Source organism: Amblyraja radiata, chromosome 1, assembly GCF_010909765.2.
Source record: "Amblyraja radiata isolate CabotCenter1 chromosome 1, sAmbRad1.1.pri, whole genome shotgun sequence".
In the NCBI taxonomy this organism is placed as follows: domain Eukaryota; kingdom Metazoa; phylum Chordata; class Chondrichthyes; order Rajiformes; family Rajidae; genus Amblyraja; species Amblyraja radiata.
In genome coordinates, this window is record NC_045956.1 from 62,582,986 (window position 1) to 62,604,868 (window position 21,883).

Genomic DNA, 21,883 nt, shown 5'->3' on the forward strand with positions numbered 1-21,883 from the left:
AGCACCGTGTGCCTATGTGAGATACTGTGGCACCTCCACCCCCGTTGTGGACATTGGACTTTGTCTGTGATACTGCAGTGTTACAATGCTGAGAACTAAATTCTGCACTCTATAGAAACAAAGAACTGCAGATTCTGGTTAATACACAAAAGGACACAAAGTGCTGGAGTAACTCAGCAGGTCTGGCAGCATCTCTGGAGAACAATGATAGGTGATGTTTCGAGGTTGGGACCGTTTTTCAGACTGGTCTAAAGAAGGGTCCGTTTCATGTTCTCCACAGATGCTGTCTGACCCACTGAGTTATTCCAGCACTTTGTGTCCTTTTCTGCACTTTGTATCTTCCTCTTTGCTCTACCTATTATCACAATGTTTAAAAAAACGTTTGGACAAGTACACGGTAGGATAGGTTTAGAGGGACATGGGCCAAATGCAGGAGAGTGGTACTAGTGTAGATGGGACTAGTGTAGGTGTGACACGGGGCCTGTTTCCTGTATGACTCTCTGACTCTATTGTACTTGAGTTTGAACTGATTGTATTTATGTACAGCATCATCTGATCTGTTCTGATCGAATGCAAGAAAAGCTTTTCACGGTACCTCAGTACACGTGACAATAATCAACCTAAACCTGGAAGTTGTGTCTCCGTCAGGATGGGCTTGTTTACACCTTTGGAGCGGGAACGTACGGTCAACTCGGCCACAACTCTGACAGAGACGAGCTGAAACCTCGGCTGCTCGAGGGGCTGGATGGAATCAAAGTCTCCCAGATTGCCTGCGGGAGGTAAGCTACTAAAATGTTGAGATAAATCGCGACGCAGAGGATATCAATGTCATAGGAGCAGAATTAGGCCATTCAGCCCATCCGCCATTCAATCACAGCTGATCAATCTTGGAAGGATATGCATTACACGCAGGCAGAGGAGATTACTTTAAAGCCCCTGTCTCACGGTGCGAGTCCACCACGAGTGATCCCGAGTGAAAGAAAAAATCAAGCTCGTGGTTGTCTAAGAGATTCCAAGTTTATGTTCACGAGTTTAAACGAGTTCCCACGTGTATGTCTAAGTTTGCCGTTTACTTCTCATTACTGCGATGAACCAAGTTCCTCTCCCGAGTTACTCTTGAGCCAACAACGACTACCGACGTGTAGAAAAATCATCACATGGATAAATATGTCATGCAGTTTTATTTTACTATAAAAGCCTCCCATGACCATGGACAGAACTGCCCCGATGATCAGCTTCTCCGTGTCTCTTATGTAGCTGCATGCTTCTCTTGTCATGTAATTAACCGCTTTTATCAAATCCTTGCCTATCATTCCTACAATGCAATAAATGGCATTTAAAATACTTGGCTGTAAATAACGTAAAGGTGTTTAAGAAACGGACGGCAGGGAGAACTTCAAAGCTTTTGTAAATCAATTACATTCAAGTAGCAGTTGAACTCAAGATTTAAATCCCCTGAAAGTTAGGTTTCTTAACACAGGATAGATGTTCTGCCAGAACGGAGTTGCTGAATAAAATAATCTCCCGTTTTCTGTCGTTTCTTGCATGATCTCGGCTTGCCAGCTTTATTTCACACTCCGTGATCTGTGTAATGTATATAAGTGTAAAATAATAAACTGACCAAGAAGGTCCAGTGTTCTCACCAGTTAGTATAGTTTAGAGATACAGAGAGGAAATAGGCCCTTTGGACCACCGGGTCCGTGCCGACCAGCGATCCCCGCACACTAACACCATCCTACACCCACTATGGACATTTTTACATTCACCAAGCCAATTAACCTACAAACCTCTACGTCTTAGGAGTGTGGGGGGATCTCGCAGAAAACCCACGCAGGTCACGGGAAGAACTTACAAACTCAGTACAGACAGCACCCGTAGTCGGGATCGAACCCGGGTCTCCGACGCTGCATTCGCTGTCAGGCAGCTGCACCACCGTGAATGAAGGCCTGTTTTAAGTATCAAATAGAGGAGCAAGAAGGTGATCAAGGCGGAGAAAGTGTAGAGGCCAATGCCCAGGTAGTCCAACTCGCAGGAGTGCAGGTCCACCATGACGACCTTTGGGGGAGGTGCAGGTGACATTGGTGACCAGGCGAGGGATGTAGACCGTGTTCTGATTGATCCACCACACGAACCACCTGGCGTCGCAGGTGCAGAGAAAGTGGTTGCCGCTTAGCCGCAGCTCCCGAAGGTGTTTGATGGCGCTGTCCGGGAAACTGGAGGCCTGGATGGTCTTCAGGTTGTTGTAGCTGAGATCCAGGTACTGCAGGGAGGTCACGTCCCGCAGGAAGTCCTTGGTCAGCTTGGAGATCTGGTTGCGGGTGAGGTTGAAGACGCAGCGTCTGGGTGCAGTTGGGCAGCATGCGAGGCACCGTGGTCAACAGGTTGCTACCGAGGGCCAGCAGCTCCAACCAGCCTAGCAGGTAAAGCCTGCCCCAGTTAAAGCTCCACAGCTGGTTACTGCTCAGCACAAGATCCTTAAGTAGCGGGGCAGGTGGTCAAACATGTCGTGCGGCATGAACACGAGTTTCTTCCCCTAATAATCTGCTGTTATCTGTGTTTGAGAGCGAAAACTTGCAAAGGGCACGCACGGTTCCTCGCCAGCGAAGATGGACACAGAATGCTGGAGTAACTCAGTGGGACAGGCAGCATCTCTGGAGAGAAGGAATGGGAGACGTTTCGGGTCGAGACCCATTACTTCTCTCCAGAGATATGGCAACAGCACAGCACAAAACCAGTCTGAAGAAGGGTCTCGACCCGAAACGTCACCAATTCCTTTTCTCTAGAGATGCTGTCTGCCCCGCTGAGTTACTCCAGCATTTTGTGTCTATATCCCGTGGCTTATAATGTCACCTCACAATGTAAAATCATTATCTGAAGAAATGTTTCCTCGCTGGCTCAAACATAATCTATGTAGAACTCACGTTTCTCTCTGCTTCATATACGTGGGAATTCCCTCAGTATGGTCACTTTTCACGCGTCCCGCCCGGTGTTAACCCTTCCCATCAATGCTTGAGCCCCCATCTTCGCTCTGTACCTTCAGCTTCATCGGCGGCTCTCTCCCATCGAAAGTATCCAAGTTAATTTCAGACCCCTATCCATCCATCCATTCATTAATTTTCCATTAAGATCTGACTAATCTTCAACATTTCTGGCACTCAGGCCAAACCCACGGTAGACTCAAGAGTCGCTACGGTAAACTCACGGGCCACTACGTTCTTACAACGAGTATAAAAGTTTCAAATTTTACCTTCAAGAGTAAATTTGACTCGTGGAATTCTTTAAACATGTTTAAATATTTTCAAGAGTTAACAAGTTTCCCGGGTACCTGCCGTTAGCAAAAGGATTTAAGTATAGGAGCAGGGAGGTTCTACTGCAGTTGTACAGGGTCTTGGTGAGACCACACCTGGAGTATTGCGTACAGTTTTGGTCTCCTAATCTGAGGAAAGACATTCTTGCCATAGAGGGAGTACAGAGAAGGTTCACCAGACTGATTCCTGGGATGTCAGGACTTTCATATGAAGAAAGACTGGATAGACTCGGTTTGTACTCGCTAGAATTTAGAAGATTGAGGGGGGATCTTATAGAAACTTATAAAATCCTTAAGGGGTTGGACAGGCTAGATGCAGGAAGATTGTTCCCGATGTTGGGGAAGTCCAGAACAAGGGGCCACAGTTTAAGGATAAGGGGGAAATCTTTTAGGACCGAGATGAGGAAAACTTTTTTCACACAGAGAGTGGTGAATCTCTGGAATTCTCTGCCGCAGAAGGTAGTTGAGGCCAGTTCATTGGCTATATTTAAGAGGGAGTTAGATGTGGCCCTTGTGGCTAAAGGGATCAGGGGGTATGGAGAGAAGGCAGGTACAGGATAGATACTCAGTTGGATGATCAGCCATGATCATATTGAATGGCGGTGCAGGCTCGAGGGCCCGAATGGCCTACTCTTGCACCTATTTTCTATGTTTCTATGTTAGCGCCACGAGTCGCTAAGTTGCGTCCACGAGTTCCGACGTTCCCGCTACGTTAATTGTACGTGATTACCATGAGTTTAATTTGTTTTAAACTCTGGGTCACTCGTGGGTCGACTCGCACCATGAGACAGGGGTTTAACTGTGTTTCATGTTTGGCAAAGACATTGTGGGCAGAAACACTATTATATTTCTAATAGTGCAAAGCCGCTGTACATAGTGCAATCTTATACAAGCTCCATAGTTGATCGGTGCCGAGGTACTTTGTATTTAGTGTTGCGCAGTGTTCCACAGCCTGACGGTTGCTGGGAAGAAGCTGTTCTTGAACCTGGAGGTCACAGTTTTCAGATGTTTCAAATCATGAGAGGAATAGATCGGGTAGATGCACAGAGTCTCTTGTCCATAGTAGGGGAATTGAGGACCAGATGACATGGGTTTAAGTTGAAGGGCAAAAGATTTAATTGGAATCTGAAGAATAACTCACACTCGAAAAGGCACAAGTGTTAGCTGTGCAAATTGAAAGTGCCATGCATAACGCCGAGGTGCTCAAACAACAGCAGAAGGTATGCTCGGAGGGATCATTTAGTCCTGCATCCCATCAGATGAACACAGCACCAGTGCAAGGCATTCAGAGGCAATCAAAACACGGTCGCGCAAACAAGCAGTGTCCGAATTGTGGCCGGACACACGCTCCCGGGGAATGTCCAGTGTACGGTAAACGATGCAACACGTGCTCAAAGCTGAATCACTTCGAGAAAGTATGCCGGTCATCGAAGGAGAAGGTGTCATCGGTCCGCCAAGTAGACGATGCATCTCCGGGTGGACACGATGCGTACTCCATAAAGGACAGAGCTGACCAGGATGTTCGGTCAAGAAGGACTTTCAAAGACTGCAAGGTCGAGATCGCTGGGACCTCGGTCTGGCTCCTCATAGATGTGGGGGCGAAGGTTTCAATTTTGAGCGTCGACCTCTACAAAAGGTACTTTTCGGATTACCCACTTGCTCCCCTGAGGGACACTCTTCACGCTTATGATGGTTCAACCATACCCACGAGAGGGCTAGTGACCGTTCCTGTCTGCTACAAAGGAGTTAAGCTCGATAGCTTCACATTCTACGTCACAGAAGGAAAGAGTCTGATGGGAGTCAATTTGTTTGATCAACTAGGGTTCAAGCTTCAGGACTCAACCGGCATGAACATCAATGTGATCAGTGACGCGGACTATGGACATGAGTACCCCTCTCTTTTCTCGGGTTTTGAGATAGTTAAAGGGTACTGCCACGCACCTCGTGTAGACACATCAGTCCGGCCGGTTTCACAACGCCTACGGCATCTACCATTTTCTGTTCGCGCGGAAGTCTCAACAGAACTGAAACGACTCGAAAAGGATGGTATCATTGAGCGCATCGATTCATCCCCTTGGATATCGAATCTGGTCATCGCGCGACGCAAGAACGGTGAACTCGGGCTGTGCATCGATCTCAAAGCGGTCAACAAAGCCATCATTTCGGACAAATACCCTCTGCCAACAATATAAGAGCTAGCTGCATCGTTCCACGGTTCAACGGTGTTCACAAAACTGGACATGCGCCAAAGCTACCTTCAGGTACCACTAGCAGAATGCAGTCAGCATTTGTCAGCATTCATTACACATGAAGGTGTATTTCAGTACCGTAGGATGCCGTATGGACTGTGCTCAGCGCCTAGCGCATTTCAAAAAATCGTGGCGTCGGTTCTGACAGGCATTGACGGAGCACTCAATCTCCTCGATGATGTCGTGGTCCATGGAAGGGACAAGGAGGAACACGATCGATGACTGGAGGCAGTATTAGCTCGTCTCACGCAACACAACGTGACGCTCAACGCAGCAAACTGCACATTTACAGCATCCGAGATTGATTTTCTCGGGTACAGAGTGACAGCGTCTGGAGTTGAGCCTACTCAGGACAATGTCCAAGCCATCAGCGTGATCCCCGCCCCAACTAACGTGAAAGAGCTAGCGCCATTTCTGGGCACCGCCAACTTCTACCGCAAGTTAGTGCTGCAGTACACGCAGATCGCAGAACCGCTACAGAAGCTGCTACGGAAAGACACACAGTGGGAATGGACGGATGAGCAGGACTTCACGTTCAACACGCTGAAAGACAAAATAGCATCTCCGCCTGTTCTCGCACACTTCGACCCAAGTGCGGAAACGTACGTCACAACAGATGCTTCCGGTATAGCGATCGGAGCAGTGTTCTCGCAGAGTATCGATGGAAGCGAACGACCGATCACATTCGCGTCCCGTCCCTTGACTGCCACAGAACGCAAGTACTCCACCGGGGAACGCGAAGCATTAGCGTGCATCCACACATGTGAACACTGGCACGTATACCTATACGGGAGACCATTTACTCTCCGTATGGATCACCAAGCGCTAACTACGTTGTTGGACACGTCAGGCTCAGGACACCGTCCGCTCACGATCTACAGATGGTCCGGTCGCCTTCATCAGTACAACTTCAAAGTAGAATACCTCGCAGGTTGACGCAGACATGCACAGTCGCGTCCCAACGGTGGCACCCGCAAGCACACGCGATAGCGACGCTTCAAGCGACAATGACGAATACTTACTCGCGGTAATTTCGCACGCGATAGAGAATCTCGTGACGCGGGGAGAGCTGAAAGCAGAGTCGACAGCTGACGGCACACTGCAAATCGTCTGCCAGTATCTCAGGACAGACTGGCCCAAGGAGATAGCAGACGACTTGGTTCCGTACCACAGGGTACGCCATGAACTGGCTGTGGTTGACGATACATATGTCACGCGCGGAACTCGAGTGGTTAGACCCAAATCACTGCAACACCGCGTGTTACAACTGGCACACGAAGGACACCCGTGCATTGTTAAGATGAAACAATGGTGTCGCAAAGCAGTGTGGTGGCCAGCAATAGATCATCGCGTAGATGTTTTCGTTAAATATTGTGAAGCATGCACAATTAGTGAGAAAGCAACAAGTCCATGTCCTGCCCCTCTTCAGCCAATCCCATGGCCGGACAAACCATGGATGCACTTGCAACTCGATATCTCCGCAGAGGTGCAAGCTGCGCCAAGAAGCCAGCGGTTTCTACTTGTAGTACATGATCTCCACAGCAAGTGGCCTGAGATCGCAACTACTTTCTCAGTCGCGACAAGCTCGATCATCGCGATTCTCGAAAAGCTGTTCACTAAGTGGGGACTGCCGGAGGTCATAACGATAGACAACGGCCCTCAGTTCATATCTGAACAGTTTCTTCACTTTCCTCGCGAGCTACGACATTCAACATCAGTGGACGTCGAGATATAACCCCCAATCGAACGGCGGGGTTGAACGATTCAATCGCGTGATTAAGGAAAGCATAAAAGCGAGCATGTCGGAGGGGAAAACGTTCGAACAGTCAATCCATATTCTCCACCGATCCTACAGATCCACACCACACACGTTGACTGGGAAAACTGCAGCAGAGCTGATGATAGGGTGAAACCTGCGAACAAAATTGAATGCTCTTCAACCATCATCGCACCCAAATCCGGACACAAGAGCGAGGGCGGAAATGATAGCTCACAGACAAGCAAAAGGGAAAGCATACTGTGATGCCAAATGCAGAGTACGAGCGCCGCGGTTCAAGGTCGGCGACTGGGTACGAATCAGCCGCCCTAACAGACAACATAAGCTTGCAAGTGCACTCTCCAAGCCGATACAGATCAAACGGAGATTCGGCGAGAACACGTACGTCCTCCAGGATAACACCAAATGGAACGCGAGGCGTCTAATTGCAAGTAGACAGGGACAGGAAGAAGTCGAATTGGACACTTTTCCTTTCCCAATATCCAATCAAGACAGTGATTGTGGTCAGCATACAGCAGAGCACACAGCAGAGCAGTCTATTCCCGCTCGACGCTCTCAGTGACAGAGGAGGAGGCCTCAATATCTGCACGATTATCAGCTGTGAAGCCTTAAACGTTATGTGCACCGAGCTGTTATGTTGGACTGATTGCATATGGACATATTTGGGTGGATAACGGGACATATTTATAAGACTTCGTTTATAAGGAGGGGAAATGTGTTGTGTCCTAGAGTCACCACTAGAGGGCTCTGCCTCGAGATGAATGTTTCCGAAGGGGGGTCCCTGGGAGATCTGCTGGGGTTTTGCAGCAGCCACGTTAGGCTGGTAATAAACACACTTCGGGTTCTGTACACCAAGTGTAGATTGTGCATTATTTAGCCCTCGAACACAACAGGGAGCTCAGTATCGGTGATGGACTGGGCAGTGTCCACCATTTTATGCAACATCTTTCGTTCTTTCGAGTGGTATTCTGGTTACCAAAGCGGGCCGTCGCACAACCAGTCAGTATCTACTGAATTGGGGCAACCATTTATTTCCTGCAAGTGATGGCTGCTGGCCCTTTGTGTCTGTGCCCAAAAAATGACGTATCCACAGCATGTTGTTCAATGAAATCAATACAGAATACGCTAGAAATACTCAACAGGGCAGGCAGCGTCTGTGGAGAAAAAAAACAGAGCAGCACGGTTTCGCAGTGGCAGCGTTGCTACATTACAGCGTCGGAAACCCAGGTTCGATCCTGACTACGGGTGCTGTCTGTACGGAGTTTGTACATTCTCCCCGTGCCCACGTCAGTTTGCAATTTTTCATTGTTTCAGTTTCCTCCCAGACTCCAAGGATATACAGCTTTGTAGGTTAATTGGCTTTGGTAAAAATTGTAAATTGTCGCTAGTGTGTAGGATCGTGCTAGTGAACGGGGTGATCCTTGGTCGGCGCCCGTCAAAGTAACTGGGAAGGAGAGAAAACAAGTTACAGAGGAAGTGCAGAAGAGATAGAAATAGAAAGGAGATATGACTGACAGGGTGAGGAGAGATGAACATAGAACCGTACAGCACAGCAACAGGCCCTTCGGCCCACAATGTCCATGCCGAACAAGATGCCAAGTAAAAATAAATTCCTCTACCTACACGTATCCATATCCCTCCATTCTCTGCACATCCACGTACCTAGCTAATAGCCTCTTAAATGCAACTATTGTATCTGCCTCCAGCAGTGTTCCAGGCCCCCACCACTCTCTGTAAAAAGCTTACCTCACATATCTCCTTTACACTTAGCCCCACAATGACAGATTCTTCCAAGCTGTTATTGGGCAACTGAACCCGTCCTATCACCAACCTGAGAATGGTCCTGACCTCCCATCTAACTAATTGGAGACCATCAGTATCATTAATCTGACTTTACTGGACTTTACCTTGCACTAAACGTTATTCACTATATCCTGTATGTGCACAGCATGGATGGTTTAATTGTAAAGCATTTCCTGAATTCAATTACATTTCCAGCTTGTTGATTGTGGTGTTGTGTTTTGCAGCTCCCACACCATGGTGTTCAGTTCGGCATCGCGGCAACTCTATTCCTTTGGCAGTGGAGAGAACGGGCAGTTGGGAACCGGACAAACCATTGGCCATTTTGTGCCTTGTTTGGTCACCTTCTCAACAGACGGGACCCACAACCTGCAGCCTGCTCCTGGTAGAAATATTCTGTATTGTCATAGAGGAATAGAGTCACACAGCACAGAATTGTCCATGCCGACCAAGATGCCCCACACAAGCTAGTCCCCTTTGCCCACATTTGGCCCAGATCCTTCCAAACCTTTTCTGTCCATTGTCCAAGTGTCTTTTAAATTGTGTTATAGTACCTGCCTCAACTACGTCCTCTGGCAGCTCGTTCCACCTGTGTAAAAATATTGCCCCTCAGGTTCCTATTCAATCTTTCCCCTCTCATCTTAAATGTAAGGTAGACACTGTCTGGTCCATCATAGGTCCTGACCTTCTCCACCATCGAAGGGATCAGCAAGAAGCATTGCCTCAAAAAGGCAGCTAATATCATCAAAGATCTACACCACCCTAGTTTTTGATTCATTTACCCTGGGTAAAAGACTGTGCATTTACTCTATCTATTCCCCTCACAATCTGAAACATGTCTATAAGATTAACCCCTCAGTCTCCTGCTCCAAGAAATAAAGACCCACAGCTTGCTTTGCAAACATTTCCTTATTCAGTGACTGTCTGTCTGTCTCTCCCTATTTTATCTCTCTTTTCCCATCTCTTTCCCCCCCTCTCTCTCTCACCCCTGCCTCTCTCTATCTGTGTTCCTCTTTCTCTCTTTTTCTCCTCATCCACACTTATTCTCTATATCGCTTCCTTTCTCTATCTCTGTCTTTCCACACCTCTCTCTCTCTATCCCTTCCCATCTCTATCTGTGCCTCTGAAATATTTCCTAGGTGTGATAAAAAATTGAATTTATTTTTCTTCCTCATGACCCTCGACAGGAGGTCTGCTCCAACCAGCTGTGAAAAGGATATTTGCTGGAGCCAACCAGAGTGTTGCCTTGTGCTTTGGTGTTAAGGTAGGAAACATACTCGCAAATATTCTGCCCTCTTGGTACAGCCCAACCGTGTCAGTATGATACCCTTACTGACACGGAGTGCTGGAATAACTCAGCGGATCAGGTAGCATCTCTGGAGAAAATAAATAGGTGACGTTTCGGGTCGAAACCCTTCTTCAGACTGAAGAAGGGTCCCGGCCGAAATGTCACCTATTTATTTTCTCCAGATATGCGGCCTGACCTGCTGAGTTACTCCAGCATTTTGTGTTCACCTTCAATGTAAACCAGCATCTGCAGTTCCATCCTACCCATTTGCCTGTGATTGGGCCTTTCCTCTCCATGTACCTGTACCTTTCACCCAGTTTAGAGGAATCAAGAGCCAGAGGACATAGGTTCAACATGAGAGGGGCAAGGTTGAGTGGGAAGATGAGGGTTCGACTTGAGTTCTCTGCCTTGCAGATAAGCCGCTACCACTTTGCATGTACGCACGCTGAGAAGCCACTACACCGGTCGCCAGTAACGTTTCGCAGCAGGTTAAATTGTTAATCAATGTGTGGAATAGCAGCAACGTCCTGAGCTCCTGGGGTAGCTGAGAGTGAGACGCCATGCTTGAGATCACAGCTTGATATGGCATCAGCTCTGCCCAAGATCACAATACCCTGCAGAGAGCTGGAGATGTAGCCCACTCCATCACACAGACCAGACTCCCCACCATTCACTCCATCTACACTTCACGCTGCCTTGGGAATGCATTGTGGTGGTAGATACAGATATGATCATGGCAGTGTCATAAAGTCATACAGCGTGGAAATATCCCCAGTGGCCCAACTTGTCGTACCGACCAACATGTACAGCTACACTAGTCCCACCTGCCTGCATTTGGCCCATATTCATCAAATCCTATCCTGACCCATGTACCTGTCTAAATGTTTCTTAAACGTTGAGATAGTACCTGACTCAACTACCTCCTCCGGTAGCTCGTTTCATACACCCCCCCCACCCACATACACCCGCTGTAAAAAAAGTGGCCCCTCAGGTTCATATTAAATCTTTCCCCCTCACATTAAACGTATCTCTTTTGGATCACAATTCCCCAGCTCTGGCCAAGAGACGCTACACATCCACCCGATTTATTCCTCTCATGACTTTGTACACTACTACAGTATAAGATCACCCCTCATCCTCCTGCGCTCCAAGGAATAGCATCCTAGTCCACTCAATCTCTCCCTATGGCTCAGGCCCTCGAGTCCTGGCAATGCACTATTTCCAGCTTGACAACATCTGTCCTATAACATGGTGCCCCAAACTGAACACAATACTCTAAATGTGGCCTCACCAATGTTTTAAACTTGCCGCTCTAAACTTGCTGCCAGAGGAGGTGGTGGAATCAGATACAATCACTACGTTCAAGAGGCATTTAGCCAGCCAGTACCTCCTCTGGCAGCTGGTTTCATATACCCACCAACCTCCGTGTGAAATATCTACCCCGCAGGTTCCTATCACATAGTAAATCTTTGGAGTAAACTAAACTAAACCAAACAAAATCTGGTGATATGCGGTATAAGGATTATCTGGTGATTTTCAATATAAGACCACATATTGTGCCTTAATAATGGTGAATTTCTGTGCGGTTATTTGGAGTTTCCGGAGCAAGCTAGCTTCCTTGGTTTCCTTTGCTCATTGTAGGCCTCACACTCTGCTGACTACCAGTCTTCATTCAATCCTCTAAGGAGAATTGTCATGGCTGAAGACTCATTCTGGAACACCTGGAGCATTCTGGATAATGGGGAGCTACAGAAGGACATCAAAGAGTGAGTGTGACTTTCTTCATATTAAATGTGGCTCACATTGGTTTAGGGGCGGCACAGTGACATGGCTGTACAGCTGCCGCCTTACAGCGTCAGAGACCCGGTTTCGATCCTGGCTACGGGTGCTGCCTGTGTGGAGTTTGCACATTCTCCCTGTGACCGTGTGCTTTTCCTCCATGTTCTCTGGTTTCCGCTCACAGTCCAAAGACGAGTAGGTTAATTGGCCACTGTAAATTGCCCCTAGCATGTAGGGGGTGAATGAGAAAGTGAGATAACATGGAAGAGTTTAGTTTAGTTTTGTTTATTATTGTCATGTGTACCAATGTACAGTGAAACGTTTTTGTTTGCATGCTCTCCAGTCAAAGAAAAGACTACACATGAATAAATGATCAATGGTCAGCATGGAATTGGTGGGCTGTAGAGTCTGTTTCCATGCTGTATCTCTGAAGCAAAAAATTGGACAACCATACTCATAGATAGAAACAAGATACTGTAGGGTCAGAAGATCTGAGGTAAAATTAGATAATGCCAGAATGACCCAACAGGACATGCAGTGTCTGTGGAGGGAGAAACAGAGTTAACATTACAAGTCAATGGCCTTTCATCAGAATATTTGAAATGAATTAGGCTGTCAATGGGATAGAGATCAGCTACAACAATGAGCGAAGAAATGGCAGATGGAGTTTAATCTGAGCAAGTGCGAGGGGAATGTAAGGGGAAGGTATACAGTTGATTGGCAAGACTCTTGACAGATCCCAGAGTGGATCTTTGGGTCCAGGTCCACAGATTCCTGAAAGTGGCAAGTCTGGTGAATAGAGTGGTAAAGAAGGCATATAGTATGTTTACCTTCATTGGTTGAGGCATTTGTATAAGAGTCAGGAAGTCATGATGCAGCTTTGTAAGACGTTGGTTAGGCTGCATTTGGGGTTAATGCGTGCAGTTCTGAATGCCCCCATTACAGGATGGATGTTGAGACTTTGGAGAGGATGCAGGAGGTTGACCTGAATAATGCCTGGAGTAGGGGATATTAGCTACAGGGAATGGTCGGACACAATTGGAATGGTTACTCTGGAGAGTCAAAGATTGAGGGGGAAACCTGATAGAAGTATCTCTCTCCCTCTTCTGTCCCCACGGTATCTTTATTCTATCTATGCAGTGATAGACCTGATATAAGATTATGAGAGGCATAGACAAAGTGGACAGTCAGAACGTTTCATTATTTTATAAACTTCTATCAGGTCTCCCCCAAAACCTCCCCAACTCCAGAGAAAACAATCCAAATTTGTCCAACCGCTTCTTATTGCTAATGCCCTCTAATCCATGCAACATTCTGGTAAACCTCTTCTGCACCCACACCAAAGCCTCCACGTACTGGACTTCTTGTAATGGTGTGACCAGAACTGCATGCGATACTCCAAAAGCAGACTAACCAAAGTCTTATAAAGGTACACGTGATTTCATGAGTTCTGTTCTCAATATTCAGAATGCTCAGGAGGTCAGAATTTGATATCTGTTATCGGGAATGGGAGAGAGCTTGGATTTAGTTTAGTTTTGAGGAAATATTATATGAATAGAACCGCTCGGATAGTGACTTTTATATAAACTAGGTAATTTGCAAAAGAAAAGCTTAAGGTTTTCCTGACAAAATAAAGTGCAATGAAGCATATACACATAGGGAAGGATGAGTCAAGCTTAGTTTATTGATTTGAGGCAATTATAACACTGGAGGAAATTGTATTTGATATGACTTTGTGTTGAAGAATGGATAGCTGAATAGGGGCCTCTTCTTAGGCCAGAGGTCAACTGCTCTCTCTATGGCACATTCTTAAGCTGTGAGGGTTATGCTGAGTTTGAGACAGAATTCAAGGCTGAGAGATAATAGACCCTGTAGTTAGCCTTGGATATGTTAAATTATAATGAGATTGTGATAAGGAATAGGATGTATGTGAAGGGGAGCAGTTGCTTGGAGAAGAAGAGAATTTGATTGATGGATATGTTTATAGGAAGTCGAAGAAGCAGATGTAATTCTGATGTAATGATTTGAGTTGTAAATCTCCCTTGTGTTCTGCCTTGTACATGAGATTGGAAATCCAGTGTCCAGATAGCAGGGAAAGGCGCTACAAATTAGAATTGAGTTGTATCCTGGCACCAAACACTTATTAATTGAGTTGACAGATTTACGACCCATGTATGAGGTGTATGGGTTTTGAACTTAGAAAATTCAGCAAACTTATATAATTAATGTTTTAAAGACATAGGCAATAGTATTTCAAACTGTGTAAAATTATAATGAAACAATTTATGAAATGTATTGTCTCAGTAGGAATGTAAACATTAGACTTATAGGAAATGTTTAGATTTATAGAAATATCTTTCTTTTTGGTATGGAAAGTGTTTCTTGTGTGATCATTGTGTTACATCTATATTACTAAAAGCCTGATCTTGACCGCTTTTGGCCCACTGTGCTGCAATTTCCGAGAGAACGCCGCCACCAACGGCCGTCATTTTTGGCTACCTCGCTCAGAGCCCCCCTCTGCTTTCCGGGACCAGAGGATTTTTTCCATCGATGAAAAATCAGAGAGATATTAATGTTTTTAAAACATTTCCCATTCTCTCTGCTGCCCCCGCTGGCGGCAGGGGGAGGGACTATAAAACCCATAAGTGTAGTGCCTCACTCAGTCTCTGCCAGACCCAGGAACCGAGAGGGTCACGGCTCTCTGAGCTGTGAATAACACTGAACGCACATCTACTCCACGGTGAGTCCCCTCGATGCGATTGTAAAGTGGCTGCAGCCCAATTGTTTGCCTCGCCTTTTTAAAAAGTTTGTGTTCACAAAATGAATTTTGGTTGTCAGGTGGCTGCAGCCCAATTGTTTGCCTCGCCTTTTTAACAAGTTTGTGTTCACAAAATGAATTTTGGTTGTCAGATGGCTGCAGCCCAATTGTTTGCCTCGCCTTTTTAACAAGTTTGTGTTCACAAAATGAATTTTGGTTGTCAGGTGGCTGCAGCCCAATTGTTTGCCTCGCCTTTTTTAAAAGCTTGTGTTCACAAAATGAATTTTGGTTGTCAGGTGGCTGCAGCCCAAATGTTTGCCTCGCCTTTTTAACAAGTTTGAGTTCACAAAATGAATTTTGGTTGTCAGGTGGCTGCAGCCCAATTGTTTGCCTCACCTTTTTAACAAGTTTGTGTTCACAAAATGAATTTTGGTTGTCAGGTGGCTGCAGCCCAATTGTTTGCCTTGGCTTGGCTTTTTAAAAATAGTTGCAACAGTTGGATGTCAGTCCAAGAATCCATTCAGCCCACAATGTCTATACTAGCCCTCTGGAAACCAGTACCTTCGGCCCGCAACACCCATACTGGCGCAATAGACAGCCCCCCACTGGCGAGCAATATTGGAATTGGTGGAGAGGTGGAATATTGTGTTGGTGACCAGCCCTCCCGTGTGATGCTGGGACCCAACGGGTCCCACTTAGGCTAGTATGTATCTTATATTTTGAGGAGTGGTCATTGATAATTGAGCCTACTGGGGTTTTGCTGTGTTGAAATAAAATAATTCTAAAGCAAAGTTATACCACAGGCAAACAAAGGTTGTAATGAGGCCAGGGAAGGGGGATCATGTGACTGATGTTGTAAATCATCAGAAGGACTCAGATGATTGGTTACTGGCTTGTCATACCCTCTGTATCTGAAATGTTTAATACCTATATTAATGACATGAGTTCTATCAAAGTTACTCCTCTCTGGACCTGCCCCAGAGCATCAGCTCTGTGTTGGAAGGTTCAAGAGACTCAGCTGAATAAAGAATAGATTTCAACAGCTACAAGTGTTTGAGTCAAGTTGACTTTAGATTGACAAAATAACTCAGTTTAACAGTTTACGAAGGAACTGCAGATGCTGGTTTACATCGAAGATAGACACAGAATGCTGAAGTAACTCAGTGGGTCAGGCAGCATCTCTGGAGAAAAGGAATAGGTGATGTTTTCGGTCGATTAAAGATAGTTCATAGGTTTCCAGTGAGGTAGGTGGAAGGTCAGGACTGCATTTTGATGCAAAATCAAAGTTCCATCCTGTTATATTTTCTGGTTTGCATTTATCACTCTTTGATTGAAAGACTAAGCCATAACCACATCTGACATTGATCTCAATAAACAGTGTCCACTTTTTTCCAGGGAGATTGGTCACATTTTCTCCGCTGAATGCCTCAACGGGAGCTTCTTGGAAGTCAGGTAAGAGTAAAGAGTTTTGGATGGAGGGTGGGAACATGGAAATATATTCACCAAGAGCAGGTGTATGATGCGGAGATGTAGGCTCAGCACAGCAGGTAGTGCTGCTCCCTCACAGCTCCAGGGATCTGGGTTCAGAGTAAGGAAGGTTTGTGTGGCTGAATGGCCTGCTTTATCTCTTATGTTTTTATTAAGGATGAAGGTTAAATAGAGCAGAGAGATAGCAATCAACAATGGTGCTGAAAAGCCGCTGCCTCACAGCGGCAGAGACCCAGGTTCGATCCTGACCTTGGGTGCAGCCTGTGTGGAGTTTGCACGTTCTCCTTATGATTGCATGGATTTCCTCCAATTTCCTCCCACATCCCAAAAACGGGTTTGTAGGTTAATTGTAGGTCTTGGGCAAAGCTGTTCCCAAAGCAATCTGTGGTGCAACCTGACAGTGTGCTTTCCAAGGTGCTTCTGTGGATGTTTGTAAAAGTCATTGAAGATGTGCCAAATTTTGTCAGTCACAGCAGCAAGTGGAGGTGTTGGTGTGTTTTCTTGGGTGTCGCATCTATTAGGTATGTTACAAAACTTACCTTCAGCGGCGCTGCAGTTCTGCTACTGCCCGTGTGCGCGACTTTGGCGCCTTTGAGAGGGGGGCGGGTTTAAAATGCGATTTTTCTGCAGCCTATTCAAATCGTTCTCTGCCAGGCTGTTTAGTTGCTAAAGAAAAATCGCTTAGACTGCCGTTTTATTAAAATTAGCGCTGGATAATTTAATTGTTGGAGTAAAATTAAAATCATCTTCAAATGCCGTCAATGCCGACAACGGGACGGATCTCACGTAGGGGACAAGGCAAGTTATGCCGTTTATTTTTTCATATAAACTTGCATCTTAGGATGCCTTTAATCAAAATTTCACGTTGCGAAAAGTAATTATGTAAATATACGAACCGGCAGTGTTTTTCTAGTCGATATGGGGTTTAAATTCACTCCAACTGCAACGTTCCAAACCAGCGCGTTCCACAAAATCCCACTTGCAAGATGATTTAAATGCCCATTAATTTACAGGAATTAAACACTAAATTCCTTCCATTTGGCCTATAAATTCATGACTGATATTTAAAAATCATGTTATATTGTGAATTCTTGTGTGAATGTTATTTGGACACTTAGGCTTTTTAAAAATGTTAACCTTTTCTTAAGAAATGGATAGATGTTTAGATCTAGTAATTGAATTTTGTAATTAGCTACAATTGGGTAACTAACTAATTATATGCTTTAATTTCAGGTCATCCAAGTAATATTGTTTCATATTTGTTTCAGAATGCTTCAATCTATAATAACTGAAATTTTCATTGAATTCTCTTAATTTTTAAGAAAGTTATGGGCTTTTGACTGTCCTCGATCACAGCTTTTGTGTTAAGTCAATGGAAAAGCAATAGGGAACAAGATGCTAATTTCCGAGAATGAAAATGGCCATAACCTTTTTAATACTGAAGATATGAAAGTGAATTAGGTGTCAAATTAAACTTCATTTTATGCTTTATCTGATGGGAGAAATTGCAGACTTGATTTTTAAAATCTCAAATTTTGTAACATAGCTACATCTATGTGGTTGGTCCACAACAAATCATGGTGATATTATCACCAAGGAACGTGAAGTTCTCAACCATTTCCACATCCGCACCATTGATGCTGATTGGGGCATGTACTTCACCATGCTTCCTGAAGTTAATAACTTGCTCCTTCATCTTGCTGACATTGAGGGAGTGGTTATTGTCCTGTCACAATGTCACTAAGTTCTCCTTCCTATACTCCGTGCTGAATCATCCCAACCAGAATCTACCCTAAACTATCAACTCTTGTGTAAAGTTAATGGTATATTTTCTTCTTACAGTGGGGATGAGCATTTCAAAACAGGCAGAGAAACCTCAGGAGTCGACCTGTCAGCTGCAAGTCTCTGGTTCGAGAAACTGGGAAAAAATCCCATACTTTTGCAAGAGGTAATTGTAACGATTGAATCAATCACTGCACCTGAAAAGAACAACTCATAGAGTCCTACAGGCCTTTATCCCAACCCATCCATAGCGACCAAGATGCCCCAACTCAGCTCATCCCATTCGTCCATGTTTAGTCCATATTCCTCTAAACCTTTCCTATCCATGTTTCTATCCAAATGTCTTTTTAATGTTATTATTATAGCAGACTTCACTACATCCTCTGGTAACTCGTTCCCTATACCCTCCTCCCTCTGTGTGAAAACATTGCCCCTCAGGTTTCAATTAAACTTTTCCACTCTCCACAGCTTAAACTGATGTCTTCGAGTTCTTGATTCTTGTACCCTGCGCAAAAGTCTGTGCATTCACCCTATCTATTCCCTCATGATTTTATACCCCTTTATAAGATTATCCATCAGCGTTACACACTCCAAGGAATAAAATCCCAGCCTACTCAGCCTTTCCCTATAGCTCAGGCCATCAAGTCCTGGCAAAATCAATTTAAATCTTCTCTGCACTCTTTCCAGCTAATAGCATCTTCCTATTAGCAGGGTGATCAAATTTGAACACAATACTCCAAGTGCAGCCTCACCATTATCTTGCACAACTTTAATATGACATCCCAACTTATTTTCCCATCTCCAGTTTATTCCCCACCCCACCTCTACTTTCAGTCTGAAGAAGGGTTCTGACCCAAAACATCACCTTTTCTTTTTCTCCAGAGTTGCTGCATGACCCGCTGAGTTACACCATCATTTCGTGTCTATCTTCTATAACCAATGTGTGTGTTGGAAGGAACTGCAGATGCTGGTTTAAACCGAAGATAGACACAAAAATACGGATTAGCTCAGAGGGTCAGACAGCATCTCTAGAGAAAACAAATAAGTGATGTTTCGGGTTGACACCCTTCTTCGGACTTGTTTGAAGAAGGGTCTCGACCCGAAATGTCACCTACTTCTTTTCTCCAGAGATGCTGCCTGACCCACTGAATTACTCCAGCATTTTGTGTCTATTTTCAATTCCCTGACTGACGAAGGCCAACGTGCCAAAAACCTTCTACACTACCCTATCTACCTGTGACATCATTTTCAGTGAACTATATACTTGAGCTCCTCGACTCTTCTGTTCTTTATGGATCCACATCAACTTTTGTATGAATTTTGTAAGGACATTTTCTTGAATTACGTTGCTATATAAATATATATTATTTTTAACGATGATACATTAATCATACTCATTGATTTTTAGGTCACGACCACAGTGGAGGAAATTCTAATTCCCTCCTTGACCAAGTCTCCTGCTGGTGTGGAAGCTCTTCGAGTCTATCTTGTTCTGCCAGAACTCATAGATATCCAGATGGAGGAGAACAACTCAGTGAAACTTGCAGGTCTTCTGAGTACAGCCATAGTGGCTCTGGAAGAAAGCCAACTGCAGATACTTGGTATGAGCACAAGGAATTCTCCCAACACAATGTGAGGCCCAGGAAATGTTGATGCGTGGTTATCCCGTATTTGGAGTACTGCATGCAGTTCTGGTCGCCCCATTACAGGAAAGATGTGGAGGCTTTGGAGAGGGTGTAGAGGAGGTTTACCAGAATACTGCATGGATATAGGCGGTATTAGCTACAAGGAGAGGTTGGACAGATTGTTTGGCGTCAAAGGTTTACGGGGAGAAGGCGGGAGAATGAGGGAAAAACGATCAGCCATGATCGAATGGCGGAGCAGACAGTGGGCAGAATGGCCTTATTTATGGTCTTATGGTTTGCTCTGGAGCGTCGGAGGCTGAGGTGAGACTTTAGAGATACAGTGTGGAAACAGGCCCTTCAGCCACCGAGTCCACCCCGACCAACAATCACCCCGTAGACTAGCACTATTGTACACACTAGGGACACTTTACAGACTTACAAACCTCTACATCTTTGGAGTGTGGGAGGAAACCGGAGCACCGGGAGAAACCCATGAAGAAACCACAGGGAGAACGTACTGTGTAAGCTCCGCAGATACGATGTTTAAGCGGCTTTTAATAGGCACATGGATATGCAGGAAATGGAGAGATGTAGATCATGCGCAGGCAGATGAGGTTAGTTTATTTTAGCATCATGTTCGGCACAGACATTGCAGGTTGAAGGGCCTGTTGCTGTGCTGTCCCTTTCTATTTTCTATGCAAGAATAAATTGTGTGGATGCTGGAATTCTGACATTAAACAGAAACAGTGTAGCACTCTGCAGAGGGATTCAGAGAGAATTTTGTGTTCAATGTACCCTAATCTGGTTTACATGTGAGGCCCAGTTGCCCTCTTCATTGCGGCACAGATAGGAACAGACACAAAGAACATCTCTTAGAGCAAGAGATGAATTTCTCCAACAAGTCAGGTTATTCATGGCCTCACCAGTACGCATTGAAAAACAACCTGAGAGAATCCAAAGTGTTTCAAAGATTCGCAGCACCCACAGCATTTTTATATTCTCACGACACAATGGCTACATGTGCATATTACACCTATGGATCAATTGATCAATGTCTGCAGCCTTTCATTTTTGTTTTTCCCCATTGTTATCTGTTTAGTCTATTTATTGGTGTCAGAGGTTATGGGGAGAAGGCAGGAGAATGGGGTTAGGAGGGAGAGATAGATCAGCCATGATTGAATGGCGGAGTAGACGTGATGGGCCGAATGGCCTAATTCTATTCCTATCACTTATGTTCTTATGATCCTATTGCCACGTGTACAGAGATACAGTGAAAAGCTTGTTCTGCACGTTATCCAACCAAACCATACCTCATGTGTAGGAAGGAACTGCAGATGCTGGTTTAAATCGACGGTAGACACAAAGTGCTGGAGGAACTCAGCGGGTCAGGCAGCATCTCTGGAGAGAAGAAATGGGTGACGTTTCGGGTCGAGACCCTTCTTCAGACCATACCTTACATTAGTACAATAGATCCTCTTGTGGAACTGCACACAGTTGCCCAGTTCTGGCACGATCTTGTAACCCCAAGTCACTGAGATGTCCGATATGCTGCTGTCTGTCTGTCTGTCTGTCTGTTATCTTTAACCTCCTGTGTCCTGTTACTGGATAAAACATTCTTCCATTTATCTAATAAATGGATGCCATAAAGGACACCTCTATTTCCCAATTAGTTATTGTCCTCAGCCTGGTTTAAAACTTCCAATGTATATTTTACGTTTAGTTCACTATGTTGTGGAATCTAACCACCTGATGAATCTATTCATTGCCACTCCTAACATCCTGTTCACTATGTTGGCCTCTTTTCCCATCATGCTACCGCAGTATGTAACCTTTTCGGTTAAACATATTACAAACTATTCATCTTCAATTTTACCTTCCGAGGTGAACTCAGAGCGGCACGGTGGTGCAGCGGTAGAGTTGCTGCATTACAGCGCCAGAGACCCGGGTTCCATCCCGACTACATGCAAACTCTACCCCAACAGCACCCGAGGTCATGATCGAACCCAGATCGCCAGCTCTGTGAGGCAGCA

The 21,883-nt window shown here is 45.3% G+C and overlaps 1 protein-coding gene across 1 annotated transcript in view; it reads left to right on the forward strand.

Annotated features, from left to right (window-relative positions):
• LOC116979242 (probable E3 ubiquitin-protein ligase HERC4) overlaps nucleotides 1-21,883 on the forward strand; it is a 75,954-nt gene that overhangs the window by 22,144 nt on the left and 31,927 nt on the right. Inside the window, exons 7-13 of the mRNA XM_033030875.1 lie at nucleotides 649-779; nucleotides 9,361-9,518; nucleotides 10,321-10,397; nucleotides 12,063-12,187; nucleotides 16,354-16,410; nucleotides 18,289-18,394; nucleotides 19,637-19,829. Of these exons, the coding sequence (XP_032886766.1) occupies nucleotides 649-779; nucleotides 9,361-9,518; nucleotides 10,321-10,397; nucleotides 12,063-12,187; nucleotides 16,354-16,410; nucleotides 18,289-18,394; nucleotides 19,637-19,829 (847 nt within the window). The remainder of the gene's footprint in view (nucleotides 1-648; nucleotides 780-9,360; nucleotides 9,519-10,320; nucleotides 10,398-12,062; nucleotides 12,188-16,353; nucleotides 16,411-18,288; nucleotides 18,395-19,636; nucleotides 19,830-21,883) is intronic.